At 38.2% G+C, this 22500-nt stretch overlaps 1 protein-coding gene across 1 annotated transcript; it reads left to right on the forward strand.

Moving 5' to 3' along the window:
- Positions 1-13798: 13798 nt before the first annotated feature.
- LOC109237071 (eukaryotic translation initiation factor 3 subunit J-like) lies at positions 13799-21393 on the forward strand. The gene is made up of 7 exons (XM_019403323.1): positions 13799-13973; positions 14975-15033; positions 17781-17899; positions 19086-19225; positions 20163-20313; positions 20398-20557; positions 21003-21393. Exons 2-7 carry the CDS (start codon positions 15021-15023, stop codon positions 21092-21094), a joined length of 675 nt encoding a protein of 224 aa, XP_019258868.1. The 5' UTR covers positions 13799-13973; positions 14975-15020; the 3' UTR covers positions 21095-21393.
- The last annotated feature ends 1107 nt before the right edge of the window (positions 21394-22500 follow it).

Consider the following 22500-nt stretch of genomic DNA (forward strand, 5'->3'; position numbering starts at 1 on the left):
AATATGACTTGTGTGCAAAATTTGAGGTCAATCGAACGTGATTTGATAGGTTTCGGCATCAAATATAGAAGTTTGAAATTCTAAAGTTCATTAACCTTGAATTGGAGTGCGATTCATGGTTTTAGCATTGTTTGATGTGATTTGAGGCCTCAAGCAGGTCCGTGTTATGTTATGGGACTGGTTGGTGTGATTGGATGGGGTCCCGGGGGCCTCGGGTTTGTTTCGGGGTGATTTCGAATCATTTCGGGCTGTTTTGCAATAGCTGATGCTGGTATCTGGTGTTATTCTTCGCGTTCGCGAAGAAGGATTTGGCTTCAGGGACTTTGTTCTTCGCGTTCGTGAAGGGGTCCTCGCGTTCGCGAAGAACGAAATCTCTGTTGCACAGGTCTGACTTCGGAGGCTCATATATCGCAATCTATACAGAATTTGGAGATGATCCAAAAATATAAGTTGCAGCCCTTTGTGTCTAGTTTTCAGAAAGGTAAATTATTTAGCATTTGGAGTTTTGTACAAAGTGTTATGGCCATTATACTAGAGGCTGTCTGAGAAGAGTTTGAAAAATAGTTTTTTGGAATTTTCTTCTTCGTGAACGCGACGGGTCTCTCGCGAACACGAAGAAGAGTCGTCTGGGCAGTGTATAAGTGTAAAGAAATGGCTTTGGCTCATTTCATCTCATTTCCTCCATGGGAGCCGACCTAGGAGTGATTTTGGAGCTCCATTTTCATCATCCATGTCATGGTAAGTGATTCCACCTATTGCAAGTTAATTACTTGGATTATATCTAGATTTTAACATGTAAAATCATGGGAAATTGGTGAAAATTGGGGTTTTGAAGAAAAACCTAGAAATTTGGTATTCTTGGATTTTGACCACGATTTGGGCACGAAATTGGGAGTAAATTATATATTTGAGTTCGTGAGGTTATGGGTAGACTTTATCTTCGAAAAATTTCGAAATCCGGGCACGTGGGCCCGATGGCAATTTTGTCAACTTTTTGATCGGGGTTAGGAATTGTTATAAATTGGATTGTAATGAGTAATTTATCATATATTAATGGGTTTACATAATTATTGGCTAGTTTTGGAGCAATGGGCATCAATTTGAGTTTTCGGAAGGGTATGGAATAACAGTTATACAACTTCGGAGCGAGGTGAGTCTCCTTTCTAACCTTGTAAGGGGGAATTGTGCCCATAGGTAGGGAATTGCGTCGCATGTATGGTACGCGAGCTGGGTGATTGTTTATTTAAATTTGACCGCGTCGCATGTATGATTCGCGAGCGGGGTAATAGATGCATCCATGGTTCGTGCCGCTCGACCCTCGGCAGTGCACATTTTTCATTTATGTTGGATCGGGCCGTACGACCTCGGTATGAGTTGCGCATGTTTGAATCGCTTGTCTTGAGATTTATTGATATTGCCATATGCTCTCCCCGACTTGATATAATTGTAAATTAATTGATTATGAATCCGGAGACTTTAAATAAAAAGGAACTTTTACTTGTTTAGTAGTTCATTTGAATCTACTATTGTCCTTAATAAATTCGTGTGTCATCGCTTTAGTGATATTATTATTTGACCATTAGTAAGTGTCGAAGTTGCCATCTCGTCTCTACTTCTTCGAGATTAGACGGGATACTTACTGAATACACGTTGTTTTCGTACTCATGCTACACTTGCTGTGCATTTTGTTGCATAGGTACAGGTATTTCTATTGGCCCATTGGGCGTAGCAGCACGGGCGACCCGGAGACTAGGTGAGCTGTATTTCCTCGAGGCGACCCGCAGCTAGTATAGTCTCTCTCTCAGAATTGTATTTACTTTCTGTCCAATTGTGTTCCGGACAGCTGTTGTACTTTATTCAAATTCTTAGAAATTGCTCATGCACTTGTGACACCGGGTTCTGGGACGGTTACGAAGTATTTTGTATTAATTGCTTATCATTTAATGTGAATTGAAGCAATTATCTTTTATTTGGAAAATTTGGAGGAAAATCATAGATTTCAAGAGTATTAAATAGAGTATTAAAACGAAAATTTAATTAAGTATTTTGGTTGGCTTGCCTGACAGTGGTGTCCGGCGCCATCAAGACCATTAGTGGATTTTGGGTCGTGACAACATGGTATCAGAGCACTAGGTTCCCTTAGGTCTCACGAGTCATGAGCAAGTCTAGTAGAGTCTCGTGGATCGGTATGGAGACGCCTATACTTATCTTCGACAGGCTACAGGGCTGTTAGGAGCACTTCCCTTCTTGATTCCTCATCGTGCGATTTGATTCCCTTTAAGGCTCATGCCTTCATTTCCTTTCCATTCAATCTTATGCGATGCGAAACGCTGGTCATGAATCGGCGAGTGAGTAATTTTAATGGTACTACGAATGTAGTGCGGGATGTTTCTCCCTGCGTGGTTGTTTGAGCTATTGTCGCAGCCTTGTGGAAGGATATTCTATCGTTTCAGCTCAGTAGCCGTACTTCTGGGAGCTCTGGGACTAGGCACAAGTTGCCATGATGCTTATGAATAGTGGTCGTGCAGTATTGATGTGATGGTAGGATGCTTGCCTACGCGTCGGGGCAGTGAATGACTTGAAGGGAGGTTTACTCGGTGCATGATTTAGAGAAATTGATATTTTATTTCCGGCGGAGGAAAGGCAATCGGACTAAAAATGATCAGGTTTGGGTTGATGGAGTAACGGGGCTTGGTATTTGCGAAAGTTGTGGAATTTACATCAAGGACGCGGTGCCGTCATCCTCCATTGAATGTGTTAAGTTTGCTGGTGTTATGATCTTCTTCAATTCGCCTTTAGGCAGGGTATTGTGGAATGGTGTCAGGGAACGGCTATCAGAGATCGCGGGGTGCGGTGGTTCAGGATTGAATCGGTATTTCTAGTGTGACGGCTCAAGAAAGATGATCTTCGGAAGGGTTTAAAGTAGTGGCGATCTGTTGGTGCAAGTACACAGAGATAGATATTGATTTAAGGCAACAACTGGGCGGCAAAAGGCGAGGAAGGACATGTGGGAAGTGTCATGCGGTGGTTAACTTCTAGAAGGCCAGGTGTAAGAAGTGGAGGTTGAGTAGTTTCTTGAAGAGGGAAGTTTGCCCAAAGTGGAGAGCGGCAGAGTGGCATATGGGTTCGGTGGCAAGATGACTACACCCCCCTTGAGGAAAGTTTGGAGTGATTTGGGAATTTTAGTGGACGGTGAATGGGTCTACGAGCTTAATTTAAAATATTGGCTAGCATACGGCGAGAGATTTGATACGACAGGAAGGAGTTGCTTGATGTGAAGAAGGATACAACATGACTTCGAATTGGAAAATATTATCGCACATTTAGTTGATGTCCATAAGAAGTGAATGGACTAGTACAATTGGTGAATGAGTACGGACTCAGGATGGGTTATTGAAGTCGTAGTGATTGTACCCCGTGCAGCGACGTTAGAAGATGTCGGCGCATAGTTTCCACAATGGGGTTGTCTCCGGTGAGCGGATCAACGGTCGTGTGGTTGGCGAAGCTTCTGCGAAGGATTCTACCGGCTACGATAAGGAGATCGGTCATATGAATATGGTTAATGATTCAGATTATTCATAAAGGGTTTTACAGAAGGATTTCGGGGAATTTGGCGGTTGATTGCGCAAGGTTATGTCAATAAGAGATAAAGGATCCTGGTGAATTCCAGAATTTGTGTAATAATGGTTTCAGGCTAAGTGGGAGAGTCCCACCGCCTATGATTAGGGGTTGCCTGGTTATCTACTTGCGATGTTTCTGGTTATTAGCATATTGATGGGTTATTTCAGCTACAGGAAAAGAGCATAAGTGGTAAATTGAGCAAAGGAATTGTTAGAGGTGTACTATGGTTGGCCTTATTGCCTCATGTTCAGACTTGGGGAAGAATTCAGGATTCATGCCTTGTATGGATGCGGATTTCAAAGGAAAGTGATTCTGCCGGGTGCTTCGCCGAGGGGGTATTCATGTGCTAGAAGATTTATGGAATTGATTATATTCGGGGCCGAGTCAGAGCGGGTGGCTCTCAGTAACGGTCCTAGTGGATTCAAAGGGGCAAAGCGTAGCCTAGTGATTTCGAGCCTATACGTACGGTTAAGAATCAAGCTTGGTAGCAACTTATGAGAATGGGCACAGAATGTCCTATGATGTTTTGACTTGCAGTGTAGCCTTCGGGAGGTATGAAATGGTTCGTGGGGTTTGAGACGGCATGGTCTCGTGATTCAGGGTCACTCGGGATGAGTGCGGATGGAGCATGCTATGTGTTGGATGGAGTATTATTATTTCTAAGGCAATCAAGGATAAATTGGAAGAAGATAGATTGATTAGCCATAGTTGAATTGGCATATTATTGGTGGCGATGATCAGTTCCTTCAGTGCGATTGAGTTATGCAAGTGAATGGTGGCGGCACGTGTGAGGCTTGTCGGCCGCCGTAATCGATGTTATTCAGAAGTATTCTACTGCTATGGCCTGCTATGCGTAGGCGGACTCCGGAAGGGCAGTGGTAGCTTAGACCACTACTCAGGGATTGCATATTCGACGGTTATGAGAATTCACCTGTGTGTTGCTATGGTTCTCCTGAAGTGAGATAAGTGAAGAGTTTATATGATGAAGTGTTAATCCAATTGTGGTTACGGATCTATGATGTAAGATCGTGTTCTATCGTATGATGGCATGTTGGGTGCAGCGAGTGGCGTGGAATTCGAAGAGAGGATCAAGGTTGCAGTTCGGTGTTGACAAGGAAGTCACGAGCTCGGATGAGCAGGGAAGCAGTCTCGATGTTTAAAGTAAGTGGTATTGCTTTCAGCGTCAACTGAGATCGGTGTTTGTAAACAGGGCTTTGCATCCTTGTTAAGGATTCTTGATCGCTTTTTAGCGTTAGTGCGGCCGGGAGTTGGAGGTACAAGTCTGTTATCTGTTATGAAAGGTTGTGGGAGCGTGCCCACGGGTAGGTTGTATGAGTGTGGCATGTAGCCACTTGAGTGGTTGAAGAGTAAACCAAGTATGAGGATTGTGGCGACATCGTAAATTTGAGAATTGATTCCTGGAGGGCACTCGATTTATTGAGTTATGGACTGTGGATGATTACTCCGGTTATGATGGCCGTTCCTACGTGTTATGAGAGAGAGGGGAGTTATTATGGACCTTTGAAAGGTTATTAGCCTAGTTCAGCGCGATCAGGATCAGCTAGAAGTCTGTGGATAGATTCAAATGTGAATATGGGGCTCTATATCAGGCCAGGTGTGTTTACTTTAGTAATGCGCTCCTTATGGAGGAGTAGTCAGGGTGCTATATCGTCGTCAGATATTTCATGTAATGATACATTGCGCCGTGGGAGTTGTGAGACGGCTTGGGAAATTGCATATGTGTTGAGGTTCCGCGTAGAGATGATGTTATATGAGCAAAATGGCTCTTGAGATTCAGATCGTATATCGCATGTCACACCTCCTTTTTACACACCTACCCCGAAGGATAAAATGTATAACGGAGTTTTTCCATTTAAAGTGACATTATTCGAAATGGGATTATTTGTTTTTTTTTTCCAGAGTCGCCACTTGGGATAGGATTGGCTTTTAGTGTCCCAAGTCACCGGTTTAACTTGAATCCCAAATCGAGGAAAATTTCGACTTCCCAGTTGGAGTCTGCGAACCAGAAATTCTGAATAAGGAATTTTGTTGACCCGAGGGAAGGTGTTAGGCACCCCCGGATCCCGTGGTTCTAGCACGGTCGCTTAAATTATTATAATTGGCTAAACATCTGATTTAATACGTGTTTTAACTTATGTGCTTTTAACTTTAAACCGCTTTTAAAATTATTTTTTAAAGAGAATTGCAACGTCGTGAAAACGTGTCTCGAACCACGTCACATAAATACACCCGTGGTTTTTGACGCATTTCGACTTCGTTGAGATTTGGATTTGGGTCACATAAATGTGCACCCGAATTTAGGAAGGTAATATTATTTAAATAACGTGCCTAAAGCAACTAGCGTATTATTAATTGTGCGGGAGGCCATGAAATTCGCTAAATGGCACGTCTTGAATTATTCTTCTTAAACCAAGAGGTTGTATATATTTTAGTGTCATTTTTATGTCTGTTAATTCTACAACACACTCGTGTGTTACTGTACCCTAACTGAAGTAGGCGTAAATTAATCATAAAATGCCACCAACAATTTACATTTACTCAATTTAATAAAGTTGAACATATGCTAAACAATCTAAAACAAATTCAACTCTAAACTCTTAGTTGGCACAAGAATGGAATTCCACTGATCTTTAGAAGGAAGGCCGGTTAAAAATTACCGATTCATCAACATAGGACATAGCACATATTTATTTGATCCCGAATCGGCAAGGAGCATGCTTAATTCTGCAATTTGGATGCCAAAATAATTTGCAGTAAAGGAACTAACATGCAATTCTTGGCCTCTTGCCTCTAAATTCCGAACAGCAAAGATCTCTAACAACAGAATCCCAATATCACAAATACATTTCAATATCTCCTAATTAAATCTAGTAATCAAATACTTCATGGCTCAACAAAAATAACAATCACATGAGTTTAAGGAGAAAGAAGAGACAAACTCACGTTTATAGTAACCAAGCGTATGCTAAAATTCATGATTTCTGTAAATTGAAGGGAGATTACATTAATTAAAAGCTGGCTCGTACCTTAAGTTTCAACAACATACAACAATAACAACTAGACATCTATGGAATTCAGCTAGTGCCGGAACAGCAACATGAACTTCAGATTTCATTTCAGATGAAGTCCTTGAACCATAGGACCAAAACTTCACCGGAAACCTCGAATAGAAACTATGAACCAGACTCGAAACTCGCCGGAACTGTGACCAAACTCAACGACGGCCTCATCGCAAACTCAAACCACTCGAACAAACTCTATTTTGAAGAGCGGAGATCCGAAACTTGGAAAGACGAAACAGATTTTTATATGTTCTGTTTTATGGTTGCTCAAGCTTTTCTTAAAGGGCTGCTGGTTTTTGTTTCAGGTTGAAAAAGAAGCTTTCATGGTTGGTTTTTGAGCTGATTTTGTGAGTTTCTACATGGTTTGAGGGAATGGAGAAGAAGGGGAAAAGCTGCCCTCCCCCCTCTCGTTAGGGATCTGATGTATATGGAAAAATCTGACAATGTGTAGGGGGTGTTGTGTGGGGGAGTATTTTTGGAGAAGGTCTTATCTAGGGGAATATCTTGGGGGAAATATTTTTGGGGGAAGGTCTTATGTGGGGAATATTTTGGGGGAAGGTCTTATGTTGGGAATATTTTTGGGGAAATATTTTTGGGGGGAAAGTCTCATGTGGGAGAAGGTTCTTCCAACTCTTCTTTTTTATTCCCAATTTTCTTTTTATATATCTCTCTCTTCTTCTTTTTTTTTTTAATTAAAAGCCCTAGAATTAAGAATCCTAGAAATATAGAATTATACTAATTATAAAAGCTACTTAATCCTAAATTAATAAAAGGAAAAAGTGTAAAAATGAAGTATTTTTTGTGATTTTCGAATTTTTATAAAGCAAATAATTACTGATTAATTCTTAAAATGTAAAAACAAATCCTAAATGAAATGCATGATATTTTGGTATTTTCATGATTTTAACAAAACTTAAACATGCAAAAAAAAAATGCAAACAATTAATAAAAATCTATAAAAATTCCTAAAAATGGTAAATAATTAAGAAAAAATCTTTTTTTCTTGGATTTTGTAGGAGTATTCCATATAGGGCAAAAATCACGTGCTTACATCGCACACCAGTTGTGCTTGAGTTTTGTAGCCTATGGCACTATATGTCTCCCCAGGGATGGTATTATGCACTTAGAGTGCTGGTGACCGATATTCGGCATTTTGTTGTAATGAGCAATTTAGCTCGATGTATACTTCCTCATGTTAAATCTATGTGTGGATCGGGTGGCACGCCGCCATGGATATGTTATTTGGATCGGGTTGCACACCGCAACAGCGAGACGTTGAGTACAGTTTCCCGTATTTGTTTTTATGTGTTTTGTTTCCTCTTTTCCTGAGAGGAACTTATATTATCTGTGTGCCCGCGTCGCATGTATGATTCGCGAGCGGGGTAATTGGATTTCGTTTTCAGAGTGTATTTTTTTCTTTGTATTGCGTTCGAATTGGTAGCCTATTGGCACGTTGTGGCATCATATGAGACTTTTGACCATGTCCGGGGTGGCTTATTGCCTGAGCAGTACGTACTGGGTGAGACGAGATCATTGGACTTAGGATCAGTGCAATATGAGTATGTGAAGTATATTAAAGAGCAAAGGCCATTATTTGGCTCAGAAAGAGGTGATGGTTCTTGGCAGTGTATAGACCCTATGAATCGTTGATTCGACAGTTGGTTATGAATTCCTACACATCTCTTCCATCGTGGCGGTATTGTAAGAGTTAGAGCAAGACCTACGTAGGTCATGAGGTGCAATGGGAGCATCAGATTCGTGGAATTTCGATTTGTTCGATCAGAGGATGTTATTATGGTCCTGTGAGTAAAGTGGTGCAAAGTGTGAATTCAGCTAAGATAGGCAGACATGTTTGGTGCTACGTGTAGCTATTGATACGGTGAGCGTATGTTTGAACAGGCCTGGTAGAGAATTTCGGATGATGAAATTGGGCTCTAAGGCTTATTTGCTTAAGTGAGAAAGGATATCTTCAGATTGACTAAGTTAGGGCGCCCAGCTGAGTTGTGGTAGCACGGGTAGGTGCTCGAGGTGTTAAACAGTGATTCCAGACAACCCCAACACAGTTCCTAGCACGTTTGAGGACGAACGTATGTTTAAGTGGGAGAGGATGTAACGACCGGACCGGTCGTTTTGAGCTCTAGCGCGCCGTTCAGCCGTTTGAAGCCATGAGCAGCTTCAATTCAGGCATTATGACTTGTACGCGTGGTCAGAATTGAATTTCGGGGAATTCGGAGTTGATTTGGAAAGAGAATTCTTATTTCGGAAGCTTTAAGTTGAGAAAATTGACTAGGATTGAATTTCAGAGTAAACGACCTCAGAATCGGGATTCGAAGGTTCCAACAGCTACGTAGGATGATTTCGGACTTGGGCATATGCCCGAATCGGGTTTTGAAAGACCATGGAACGTTTCAGCACCTATTGTGGAAGTTGGCATTTTTGAATGAATTTCATAAGTTTGGGTTGAAGTGCATTTTAGTGTTATCGATGTCAGTTTGGGACTCCGAGTCTGCGAATAGCTCCGTATGGTGATTCTGGTGTTAGGAGCGCGATCGAAAGTGAATTCGGAGGTCCGTGGGTCATTTTGGAGTCATTTGGCTAAAGATAGAAATTTGAAGGTTTTTGAGGAGTTTGACCGGAAGTGGACTTTTTGATATCGGGGTCGGATTCCGATTCCAGAAGTTGGAGTAGGTCTGTAATGTCGAATATGACTTGTGTGCAAAACGTGAGGTCAATCGGGCCTGATTTGATAGGTTTCGGCATCAAATGTAGAAGTTTGAAATTCTAAAGTTCATTAACCTTGAATTGGGTGCGATTCATGGTTTTAGCGTTGTTTGATGTGATTTGAGGCCTCGAGCAGGTCCGTGTTATGTTATGGGACTGGTTGGTGTGATTGAATGGGGTCCCGGGGGCCTCGGGTTTGTTTCGGGGTAATTTCGGATTATTTCGGGCTGTTTTGCAATAGCTGATGCTGGTATCTGGTGTTGTTCTTCGCGTTCGCGAAGAAGGATTTGGCTTCAGGGACTTTGTTATTCGCGTTTGCGAAGAACGAAATCTTTGTTGCGCAGGTCTGACTTCGGAGGCTCATATATCGCAATCTATACAGAATGGAGATGATCCAAAAATGTAAGTTGCAGCCCTTTGTGTCTAGTTTTCAGAAAGGTAAATTATTTAGCAGTTGGAGTTTTGTACAAAGATCTATGGCCATTATACTAGATGTTGTCTGAGAAGAGTTTAAAAAATGGTTTTTTGAAATTTTCTTCTTCGCGAACACGACGGGTCTCTCGCGAACGCGAAGAAGAGTCGTCTGGGCAGTGTATAAGTGTAAAGAAATGGCTTTGGCTCATTTCATCTCATTTCCTCCATGGGAGCCGACCTAGGAGCGATTTTGGTGCTCCATTTTCATCATCCATGTCATGGTAAGTGATTCCACCTATTGCAAGTTAATTACTTGGATTATATCTAGATTTTAACATGGAAAATCATGGGAAATTAGTGAAAATTGGGGTTTTGAAGAAAAACCTAGAAATTTGGTATTCTTGGATTTTGACCACGATTTGGACACGAAACTGGGAGTAAATTATATATTTGAGTTCGTGAGCTTATGGGTAGATTTTATCTTCGAAAAATTTCGAAATCCGGGCACGTGGGCAATTTTGTCAACTTTTCGATCGGGGTTAGGAATTATTATAAATTGGATTGTAATGAGTAACTTATCATATATTAATGAGTTTACATAATTATTGGCTAGTTTTGGAGCAATGGGCATCAATTTGAGTTTTCGGAAGGGTATGGAATAACGGTTATGCAACTTCGGAGCGAGGTGAGTCTCCTTTCTAACCTTGTAAGAGGGAATTGTGCCCATAGGTGAAATAAATGGTTATGTGCTCCTATTTTTGGGGGCTACGTACGCACGAGGTGACGAGAGTCCGTGCGTAGCTACTAGCCTATGTCCGGGTTGTCTAGGTTTACATCATGCCTTGTTGATATTACTGTCGATTTACATTTATTGTTTACCTTGAGAAGAAGCAAGATTTAAGTTGAGCAATAATTGTCTTGAAAGAATTGAAATTTGAAGAATTTAAGATTTAAAAGGTTCCATTTGAACTTCGTAATTTCGAAAAGAATTGAGGAATATTATAATAGCTTAAGAAATTTATGGGTAACCGCGTCGCTTGTATGTTTCGCGAGCGGGGTAATTTACTCAGAAAGTTTCAAGATGAATGTCCATTATTTTGAAAAGAATCAAGAAAGAGATATGACTTAAATGTTAAATTTATATTTGACCGCGTCGCAGGTATGGTTCGCGAGCGAGGTAATTTCTTAAATTTATATTTGATCGCATCGCATGTATGATTCGCGAGCGGGGACCCCTTGCATGTAGATTCACGAGTGGGGAAATAGATGCATCTATGGTTTGTGCCGTTCGACCCTCGAGTGTGCACAATTTACATTTATGTTGGATCGGGCCGAACGTCCTCGGTGGAAATTATGTGTGATAATATAACTGAAAATCCTTTTTATAATTTGTATAAATTCATCGTTGAGAGATCATTTATTTTAAATGAAGGAAGTGTTTTGCGGTTCTTTAATATTTCTGAAAGAATTGTTCAGCTATTTTCTTATTCTGAGTTTTGTTGTTATCTCTATAAATCATGCTTAACTAGAATTTCATATTATCATATTGTTGGATCACTAATAAGTGTCGGAGTCGGCCTCTCGTCACTACTTCTTCGAGGTTAGACTGGATACTTACTGGGCACGCGTTGTTTTCGTACTCATACAACACTAGCTGTGCATTTTTGTTGCACAGACACATGTATGTCTAGTGACCTAGTTGGGCGCAGCGGCATGGTTGACACGGGGACTTAGACGAGCTGCATCTTATGTGCGAATCCGCAGCCAGCAGAGTTTTCCTTAAGAGTATTGGCATTTTCTTTTCCGTCAAAATTTATATTTCGGGCAGTTATTGTATTTTATTCTATTCCTTAGTAAATGCTCATGCACTTGTGACACTGGGTTCTGGGATGATTATGAGATACTTAGTGTTGAAATTGGAAAACGTTATTACTATTCTATAAAGTTCATCTTTTACCAGTTAAATTGAATGAAATTTATGATTTCAGAAATATTAAAATGAGAATTTACTAATTATTTGGTGTTGGCTTGCCTGACGGTGGTGTCCGGCGCCATCTCGACCTTTAATGGATTTGGGTCGTGACAGATCCCATATTCACCTTTGATATTTCCAACATTCATGGGATTCAATCCCAATTTTAGTTGGTATATTAATTAATGAGAACAAGCAACGTAAGAGAATTCGTAAAAACTTTGTAGCTTTAATATTTACCCATGTAAATTCTCTTTTATTTTGCATATCATACTTAAATTAACACGCCTAAACTAATTGTGTCAACTGAATAAATTATCAATATTGATAAAGTTCAGGTTTACACCATGACATGTGAAATTATCAATAAACTCCAAGTTTATTATGATATGGGTTTTTATATCAATAGACATCCACTTTATTATGGTATTCTTTTATTTGTGTAGTACAAACGGGAGAATAAAGCGGGTAACTTTTCACATACATATTACCCCGCTACAAGCTGTAGTAATAGAAGATATTAAATCTTTCCTTTATTTATAGTCTCAATATAACCAACCGCTTTCGCGAATACTTTAGAAACTCAATTAAGTTTCTTTGAGACTTACTGCGACACAATAAATTGACATGATAATCAATTGTATTCCTCCAAAATAGTAATAATTGGCTCTTCCAAAGCTCTCAGTTAATTTGGTACTACTACATATTCATCAACATTCATATGGTGAATATCTCTTTTAAAGAGAAAGTTATACCATTATGGCCATGATCAAAATTATATGCAAGATTTGTTTCTTGCATTACTGTTATCCTTTAATAATCACATTAGCAAAATATTTTGGCGTACAATAGGTACGTGACCAATAACCATTCAAGCTATAAAAATGACATTATTTTTTTATTTTCTCTCAAACCTCCTTCTAGAGGTGAGTGTGGTATATACCACTAGCACGCTCATATTCTTCCAAAAATGAATATGTATTCGTAAATCACATGTTGTCACATTCATATCATGAATGGTGCATAATCATTTATATGTGCCTTACAAAATCTCATGTCAAATCGATGACAAACTTTACTTTCACAGAGTGAAGGATTATGTTGAGAATCCTTATTATTCTCATTACCAAAATGATGACGATTGTAATTTCGTCTATTGCCACGTCCACATCCATTGATACATTCATAGCAATAATTTTATCTTCTTTCAGACTTATCACATACTGCTATCACATTCTCTTAAGGGAATGAGAATGAAGTAAGTTCAATGGGACGGGTTTCCAATTCTTTGCCCACAATCATACATGGATTTGATCATGGCAAGACATAAAAATTTTACCACTTCGAGTGGTTATAATTTCTTACTAACTCCATTAGAGTTATAATCAAAATTTATTGTATTTGCTTATATTTAAAATCAAATTATAGAATAAAAGAGAAAAATACGGTAGATACATACCTTAAACCCAGAATTTAATCATGAAGGAAGTTCGTTGAACAATTGACAATCATTATGCTCAATCCCAAAGCTTCTACTCAATTGGTTAGAGTCTCGTGCTGATAACGTGTTATAAAATAATAAAAGAAGAAGAAGAGTATTGCAGAGAGAAGTACGGAGAGAGAATTCTTATTGATTTGTGATCAAATACAATGGAATAGGCCCCTCTATTTATATGGGAAAAGTGACTTAGCCACCAAGTAACAAACCTTAAAATCTCTCTAAAATATAGACATTCACCTTAAAAGAATTCTATTTATAACAGAAAAATAGTTTTTTGGAGTTTTTCAAATTTTTAAAAAATTCTAAAATTCATCTTCAAGTGAAAGTTAGAAATTTTATGACCAAATAGTGATTTCGAAAAAAAAATTAAAAAAATTTCCAAAAAGTGAAAAAAATTTCGGCCAAACTAAAAGAGAAAAGTATCGTTTTATTAGTTAAGTAAATATCGTCGACCCGGTTCATCAATAGGAATCGGTCCAGAAAACAAACGGATAAGCCCGTTGACGGTTGAACAGTAACCCTAAACCGGACCAGATTCTGTGTTCTTCTAACTTTTCTCCTTCCTCGCTGTGTGGAATCCGATACCAAAGCTCTTTAGCTACTCATCCATAACAATATCTTCCTCTTCGCTCACTTATTTTCCGGCCGCAATATCAAACAGGTGCTTGTTTTTCCCTTAATTGTTGATGTTTTATGTGTAATTAAGTATTTTGGCATTATATATATACATATATCAATAAGTTAGTACGATTTTACAAACAAAAACTACAACTTAATTCCAAATCCCAAACTAGCAGTAAAAACTTATCTGCATTAGGTGTTTACATCATACTAAGTGTTTATATCATGGCAATAGATGCAATACATGTGTTTTTCATATAGATATATGTATTCTCACTTTATTTTTGAACTGCAAAGGTAAATTGTATGGTTTGGTGTAAACACAGGTACAAGTATGTTTCTACTGGAATGAGTTCTCTATGTTGTTTTCACTTTATTAGGGCCAGTTGCATTCCAATAATTAATAATTAAGGTTAAACTGTATGATTTGAAGGTTATGGGTTTCCGATATTATCATCCAACCATAGCTCGTTTTAGTTATTGGGTTCACGATTAAATATTTTTACATATTTAGTGAATTTTCTCGGGTTCGAGCCGTGGAAACAACCCCTTGCAGAAATGCAGGCTAAGACTGCGTACGATAGGCCCTTATGGTCCGACCCTCCCCGGACCCCGTGCATAGCGGGAGCTTAGTGCACCGGGTTGCCTTTTTTTATTTAATGAATTTTCTAATACAGTATGAAGTTTAAGCAAAAGTTACTGGTTCATCCGAACCTGTAGCTACTTCACTACCTCTGCCCCTGATTGTATGGTTGGTGTACGCGCTCAGTACGCATAGGTATTTTCCAGTATGAGTTATGAGTTCTCTGTATCCGTTTCACTCTATTTGGGCAAGTTTCATTCCAATATTCAATAATTTGCGGGCAATTTGTGTGGGATTATCCATCTTGGTGTTCTAGATGCCACAAAGGAAATTTGAAGTCATTTGTTTCGGCCTTGCTTGAATTTGTTAGGCGTTAATTTGTGCTATTTGAATTTTGGCTTGTTTATGGTCTGGTCTTCTTTTGAAACTGACTGAAGTCTTCTTATCTGCTTATGCAGATATTCAATCTGATATAGTTGGTTGATCAAAGATTATCAAATAAACATGGAGGATTGGGGTAAGTTGATATTTCTCTATTTAATGTACGTAATTACTTTTACCGTGAAATAAAGTTAATTTCTACTGATGTTTGAAGGTATTATTACTTTATATAAGTTGTAGTATGGGCCTGCCCCTCTACCCTTCCCCGCAGATATGAGGCTTTTATCTGCGGTAGAGTGCGAACTCATGCCATGTGCCTAACCCACACATCAGAGGTCACTCTTTTACCACTAGACCAAAGCCCTGGTGTCTGAAAATCTGTATTGCTCCGACTGTCCAAAAATGTTGTCACAACCGTGTCAGATCCTCAAAAAGTACGTTACTTTTGGAGGATCTGACACGCACCTGGCGGCATGTGCGAAGAGTCCAAAGCAACATAGCTGAAAATATATTATGTTGCTATTATATTATTATACTAGTGGTTGAGCCAATGTGGCTTTATAACAAAAGATTTCTCCTTGCCATTTGTGTCTCCAATTAGCCGTGTGCTGGCACTAATTGTATTTGAACATGATTATTGAGCATTGCTCTTCTGTTTTTAGTTTCTCTCTTCCCAAATCTATAATTTGTCACTATGAGGAATTGTTGCTTCTTCTTTCCACCCTTTGGATTGCATTGATGTGTGGATTGAAGCAGTGTTGTGAAGAGCGTGAAGCGAGAAAAAGCGACAACCCCAATTTCGCTTAAAGCGAGAAGCGAAGCGTTCGCTTTTTTGAAGTGAAGCGAAAATTAAAAAAAAAATAAATTAAAATATAAGAAAGACAATAAGAACTAACAATAAAGGATATAAAAATTAGAGGTAAAAGAAAAAAAACTAGGCAGAGGAGAAAAAAAACCTGGGCAGTAAACTGGGCAATTTTTTCTTTCACCGTTAAAAATTGGCATCAATTCTGAGAAAGAACCGAAGGTAAAAAAAATAATTCGCCAGCATTTCGCTGCTTTTTGGACGTTTAAACAGTGAAAGAAAAAGAAAAAGAAGAAAAAGAAGAAGAAGAAGGAGAAAAATCAGAACATACCTGTTGTTTGAACTTGAAGTTGAAGAAGTTGATGTTTTCAGTCGATGAAGAAGAAGAAGTCGACCAGTGTCTTTAAAACCCTAGTCGCATTGCATTTGTTCGTTTAATGAAAGACCAGACCTCGTTTTTAATAAAATAGGGCTTGGTCTGTTTTAAAACACAGAAGCGGTCGCTTCTTCGCATCGCTTTCCCGCTTCTCGCTTTTTAGTGGGAAGCGGTCGCTTTTCTACACCTGAGTCGCTTCAGCAGGGTGAAGCGTGCAGCTTCTCGCTTCGCTTTGCTTCTCGCTTAAAGCGAGGAAGCGGGCGCTTTTTTAAACACTGGATTGAAGAAATGAAAACAAATAAGTTACTTTATAGCCTTAATTCCTGAAAAGGTGGAGCTACGGAGTTAAAAAGATTTTAGACTCATTAGTTTTGTGGGCAGTGTATATAAGATTGTCGCTAAACTATTAGCTAAAAGGTTGAAAATAGTTTTCAGTTATCTGACGCATAGAAGGCTTCTGTAAGGGAGAGACTAGAGAGAGATCATTGATGCAACTCCGATATAGCTAAAGAGAGTCGTGATGCTCGAGCGAACAAGGTGAAGATGGGTTAATTCACGAATTGATTATGGAGAAGGCTTATGGCCATTTTTTCCTTTGTTGTTGACTTGGGTTTCTGAGAGAAATAGGTTAGGTGGATTAGATACTGCAGTGTCAATGTCAAGTGTAAGGGTTGGAAAAGGACTATCTACTAGGAAGGAGCAGTACCTCTCTTTGGGCTATAGATTAACTCGCAGCGTGTTGGATCGAATTCAACTTTTATCATGTCCCTGTTTCCTTTTCCATTGATGATAGAGATTCTTTGGACAGAAGGAAATTTTTTTTAATGAAGTGAAACTGTGGTGCAACCTTAAATGTATGCTGTCACGGGGTTGAAGAATTTGAGGCTATAGAGAACACTTACTTTTTTTGGCACTTACATCAAGTTAGGTGTTTGTTTGGAGCTTTTCTTGTTTGGTGAGACATTTATATGGTTGTGTATGGTTATATGTTATATTTAGAGGACTTCAAGTTATTGAGAACTCCAAATTTTGTTTTTAAAAGAGATAATTTTGTATTGGAATGGCATGGGCCTGAATAGAGCAGATAGGATATAGCGGGTTCATATAGTAGATATCAACTAGTTTAGAATTGAGGCATTGTTGATTGATTGATCAGATAACATGGTTGTGATTATGCAATAAGGATCCAAGTTTACTAGGAGGGGGCGTTGATACAATTTATGGGAGGGGTGCATACTAGTGTATCATCTATGTTTCATATTTACAGGGTTTCATTCTCATCTTATCTTGGCAGAAAATAAGATGACAATGAAGACCTGATAGTGCCATTACTACTGCATTGAGAATTTTATGAGAATAAAGGCCATCCAATAACCTGCTAATGCCATAATTATTCTATTAAAAAATTTCAGTACATGCTTGTGGGTGATTAAGAACTAAAGCCACGTCACTTGAATTTATTGCTAAAGCATTTATTGGTGTACATAGTTGTGTACAAACAGTTATCACCCAAAGAAGACTCAGTGTCAAGTGTCAACTTGGATAAAAAACTGAAGGAAGTCGGTGATGAACATTAGGCATTTACTATACATATTATCTCTGTATTGAAGAACAGTGATGTTCAGTTTTCTTGACAAATTTTGATAGTTGTGAGAGACATTGTTGTTCTGTAGATATTAATAACTAGTATACGCCATTTCAGAGGATGAACAGATTCCAGATCTTCTCAAAAAGGATCAACCAAGGAGTAAATGGGATGATGAAGATGCTGAAGATAATGATATAAAGGAATCTTGGGAAGATGAAGATGAGACTACTCCGGTAGGGTTAATGAGTTATCGATTTCTGGCTTCCATATCGTGAATATCCTTGCAGTATTCTAATTGTTGAAGCATGTGTCTAATTATGCATTAATTGCCTAGAAATAGGGTGTTCGTTAAGTCTCTGAAAAAGTTCGGAAGTGTTCTTTGGATTTTCGAGTAATTCCTGACATTTACACATGTTGCTTCTATTCCTCGTATCGCTGCATGGATATGTCTATTAATAACCTCCCACAGATAGATGCAAAAGACTATATTTTGAAGGGATTATTGAGTGCATATTTTTGGCATGTTTTGCAGGCAAACCGCAAACCTGGAAGTGTAATCTGATTTGTGGTCTCTTTTGTATTTATTTTACTTGCGTATCACTTTATATGCATTGAGGCTAAGTGCATGCCATTTTTTGGATAAATTGCTTATATGCATGTATTTTATATAGTAATCCTCCAAGTAATTAAGTGAAGCTATACGAGAATGGTTCTTAAGCAAAGATCTTTTTGTATCAGACGTCTTTGCAGAGTCAAAGAAGAATTTTACTATATCATAGGTTCTAGAGGATTACTGTACCATCATAGGTTCTAGAGGATTACTGTACCATATTATTGTCTAGTGTGGTGGAGAATATTGTAGTTCTCATTTCTTTTCCTTCAAAATCTAGCTGTTCTAGTTTTACAAAGTCAGAGTTGGGGTTGCCTGGATAGATGATAGTGAAACTATGTTACAGATCCTAGAATCTTTTGTATAGATAGCCAGGTTCCCCCCTCCCCCCCTTTTACGAACTTTTGGATGTAATCACAACACTTCCTTAGTGATGGTGTTCTTAACATCAATAATATTTACCACTTCAAAGGGGGAAAAAAAACTGGGTTGCCTGGTGAAAGGCAAACTCTAAATGCCCCGGGTAATGGTAGGACTAAAGTCCTATGCGGTTAACACTTTTTTTTTTAATATTTTAAATTATTTTTTTGATGAAAGTTCATTAAAATATTGTATTATGTTTTGGGTACACACTAGTAGTGATTGCGATGTGCTCCTGCTTCACATCAATTCTTTGGTTATCATATTGTGGTGATGTCTCCTGGATGCTACTCTTTTTATGGAATGTATTCCACTTCTTGGCATTATCGACTTACATATTATGAGTTGACCCAGAAAAAAAAAGAACTTACATATTTTGAATCAGTCAGGCACCCAAACCAGAACCGCCTGTTGAGAAGGTCTCCAACAAGCCTGCTGCAAAATCTAGGGAAGAAAAAGGCAAGGAAGTATTGGTTGATAGAGAGGAGGTACCTCTGGATCCAGTAGCAGAAAAACTACGTCAACAAAGGTAAAAGCAGTTTGCATATATTGTCTTTATTAATGTTTGTTGTTCATGCTTCCTATTTAAGGTGAGAAACAGAACTCAATAATCTAGCCGATAGGATATTATCAGTGTTATTAAAAGGCATTGCTTGGTCGCTTAAAGTGATTGCAAAGCAAGAGGTTATCCCTTCATGGGTTAAACAATGTGCTTCAAAGAAGTATGCTTTCAAATAATGACGCTCTAAGTGATCACAACGAGAAACAATCGATTCGTTGAATCTCAACTTTGGAAAGTCGGATTAATATCGGCATTATCGTTTATTGGATGCTGAAATTAGTTTTATAAATTTCAATTTGGTCTTCACTGTACTAAATTCATATATGTTCGATATTTTTTATAATTCGTAAATTGTACGCTTCACTTCAAAGAAACGCGTGCTTCACTCTGCTTCCCGCTTCAAGTCCCACTCCCTTGGACCTTGTCGCTTTTTTGCGATTTTCGCTTTTAAGCACTAGAAGTTACTGTCATTCTGCAGCAACATATTAGAGTTAAAGTGGAATACATTGTGAATTCTTACTGTCGCATAATGTTTCTTTTGCTGTTATCCTAAATGCAATTGCAGTATGTCGATTGGGTGGTTATGTGTGGCTGGCAGTCTGAGCTTCCATTTTTCAAGCAATACATTCTACATTGTTTAAATGTAAATCTGTCTATCATCCTTGTATGATGAAAAGCTTAGCGGTATATTTAGCAGAAATAAGCAATTGAGATCTGCTGTACCTGATATCAGAATATGAAAGCAGTTGAAATCAGAACAAACTTTGTTCTGTGTCCTGAATTTGATTGTTGGGATAATCATGTGGTCATCCTCTCTATGGACAAGATATTGCAGAACATATGAGCCGTGTGACATGTATACTTGTTACCCATCCCCAATCCTCATCTCATTTCTCCTTTACAGGCTTGTGGAAGAAGCTGATTATAGATCGACAACGGAACTGTTTGCTAAGAAAGGCGGCGATGATAAAACCCTTGATAGTGTCATTCCTAAATCTGAGAGTGATTTCGCGGAATATGCTGAGCTTATTTCTCATAAGTTGCGACCATATGAGGTTTGCTAAGTTTGCTTTATCTGTAGTTATCTCATTTGTCGATTGTTGGGGCTTCACTCAGGAATTATGCCTTATTTCTTGTAGAAAAGCTACCATTACATTGGATTGCTCAAGGATGTTATGAGACTGTCCATGACTGCATTGAATGGGCAAGACACTAACGAAGTTTCCAAGTGTGTTAATGCAATTTCTAACGAGAAGATTAAAGAAGAAAAAGAAGCGAATACGAACAAGAAGAAAATAGGTATTACTATGGCCACTTTTATATGCTTGAAATGTAAAACTGATTCGCGGTGGCAGCAGTGTTGTTAAAGGCTCATTTGAGGCGCGCTTAAGCCGTGAAGCTCAAAAGAGCTCAGGGTATGCGCTTTGCCTTACTTAGACTGTGCTTTAGCGTAGGCAAGGCACTAAAGCGAATAAGTTCTATATCTTGAATAGAATGGTACAAAATAATTAATATAATTGGCTAAAAGACATTATTAATTTTTAAGGAAATCATTATGAATGGACTTATTACTTTTTTTCTTACATTACGTATATACTTTTATTTTTTTCTTCGTTGCGCCTTTTTTAACTAAGCCCACACTTTAATTGCGCTTAAAGCCCTGATAGACCTGTGCACTTTTTAATGCTTGTTTCCATTGACAACGCTGGGTGGCAGAGATTTAAGCAGTCTCTTCTCTTTACAGGCGCGAAAAAGAAGCAGCTGCAAGTTGGTCGGGCAGACGACGATGCAGTAATTAACGCTTACGATGGTTATGATGATTATGATTTCATGTGAGAGAACTTAGCAAATCAGTGAATCAAGTTCATATTAGGCCTATTTGTTTTAACATTTCAAGTTTAGACATGTAGAGGATTTTGGATATACAAGTACAAAAATGAGAAGGATAACTCGGCCTGTATTCTATCCCAATTCTGGAGGTTTATTTAGTGTGCAAAATTCATCCTTTTATTCTTTTTATCTAAGGATAACTACAAACTTCCTCGCGTTTGCGGTTGTAATATGAACATTCCTTGTGATTTGCGATATTACGCTCAACACTAACAAGTATTGAAGCCTGTTTTGGATTTGGATAAGTTTTACTGACTTGTAATATAGTCTCATATACCAAGTAAAATTTGTCGTAAAGTTACCGAATGTATTATAGTATTCTTTTTTTAACGATTGCACCGTTAGGAGTGTACAGCCAAATCGAAAAATCGCACCAAATCGAAAAGTCAAAGCAAACCGATTAAAAAAGCAGACTAGATTTGGTTTGATTTGGTTTGGTATTGAGTAAAAAAACCCGAACCAAACCGACATATAAATATATAATTTTTATATATACTTTTAAGGTTTTACATAGAATTTTCTTTAAAAAATATCTAGAAATATTTTGGATTCTCTTGCGGGATATAATATTTAATAGAATATGAAGTGCTCCATATTTATTAACCTTAAATAATGGATTGTATGATCACTTTCTTATCAAGTGTTACTGAAATACGTCAATCTCTTTGTTCTTCTATATCATATCATATGTTAAGATCTATTAATTCTTGTATCTTTTTTCGAATATGAAGTGATTACTATTATTTAGGTATCATATTTATTTTTACGTTTAATTATTAAATTCAGTTAACTTTGAGAGTGTACATCAACGAAAATTATTGTCAGACGACTAGGAAAATAACTATTATGTGTTACTAAGAAAAATTTCCCATAAGAATATTTTAACAGATAATATGTTTGTCAATTTATATATTTTTTACTAAACATATATTTACTTATCAAAAATTTAACAAAGTAAGATTGAAATAATATTTAAGTAACAAAAAATCCGAAAACCCGACAAAACCGAACCAATCCAAACCGATATAGTTGGTTTGATTTGGTTTTGATAAGAATCGAACCAACCCGGTCCATGTACATCCCTATGCACCGTTATCTCCATAATTGATTGTAATATTAATAAAATTCTAGTCTTTTAATTATGTAATTATGAGGATGAATAGGGAATGGGAGCCTTAGCGTAGCTGGTAAAGTTGTTGTCATGTGACTAGGAGGTAGCTAACCAACTTCTAGGAGAGACATAATTGACTGCATTGATCTCGGTAGCTACACCACCTACGGATTTAAAGAACCTAAAGGATCATGAGTCATATATTCTGCGGAACNCGGGTACGCTAATCAATAAGATTAAT

This window comes from Nicotiana attenuata, unplaced genomic scaffold (genome assembly GCF_001879085.1).
Source record: "Nicotiana attenuata strain UT unplaced genomic scaffold, NIATTr2, whole genome shotgun sequence".
Lineage (NCBI taxonomy): Eukaryota > Viridiplantae > Streptophyta > Magnoliopsida > Solanales > Solanaceae > Nicotiana > Nicotiana attenuata.

What these genes read in the sequence shown, in the direction of transcription:
- LOC109237071 (XM_019403323.1), top strand. An exon ending in ATGAAGATGAGACTACTCCG is followed by an intron (nt 17,900 to 19,085) that starts GTAGGGTTAATG and finishes TGAATCAGTCAG; the next exon opens with GCACCCAAACCAGAACCGCC. An exon ending in GAAAAACTACGTCAACAAAG is followed by an intron (nt 19,226 to 20,162) that starts GTAAAAGCAGTT and finishes TCTCCTTTACAG; the next exon opens with GCTTGTGGAAGAAGCTGATT.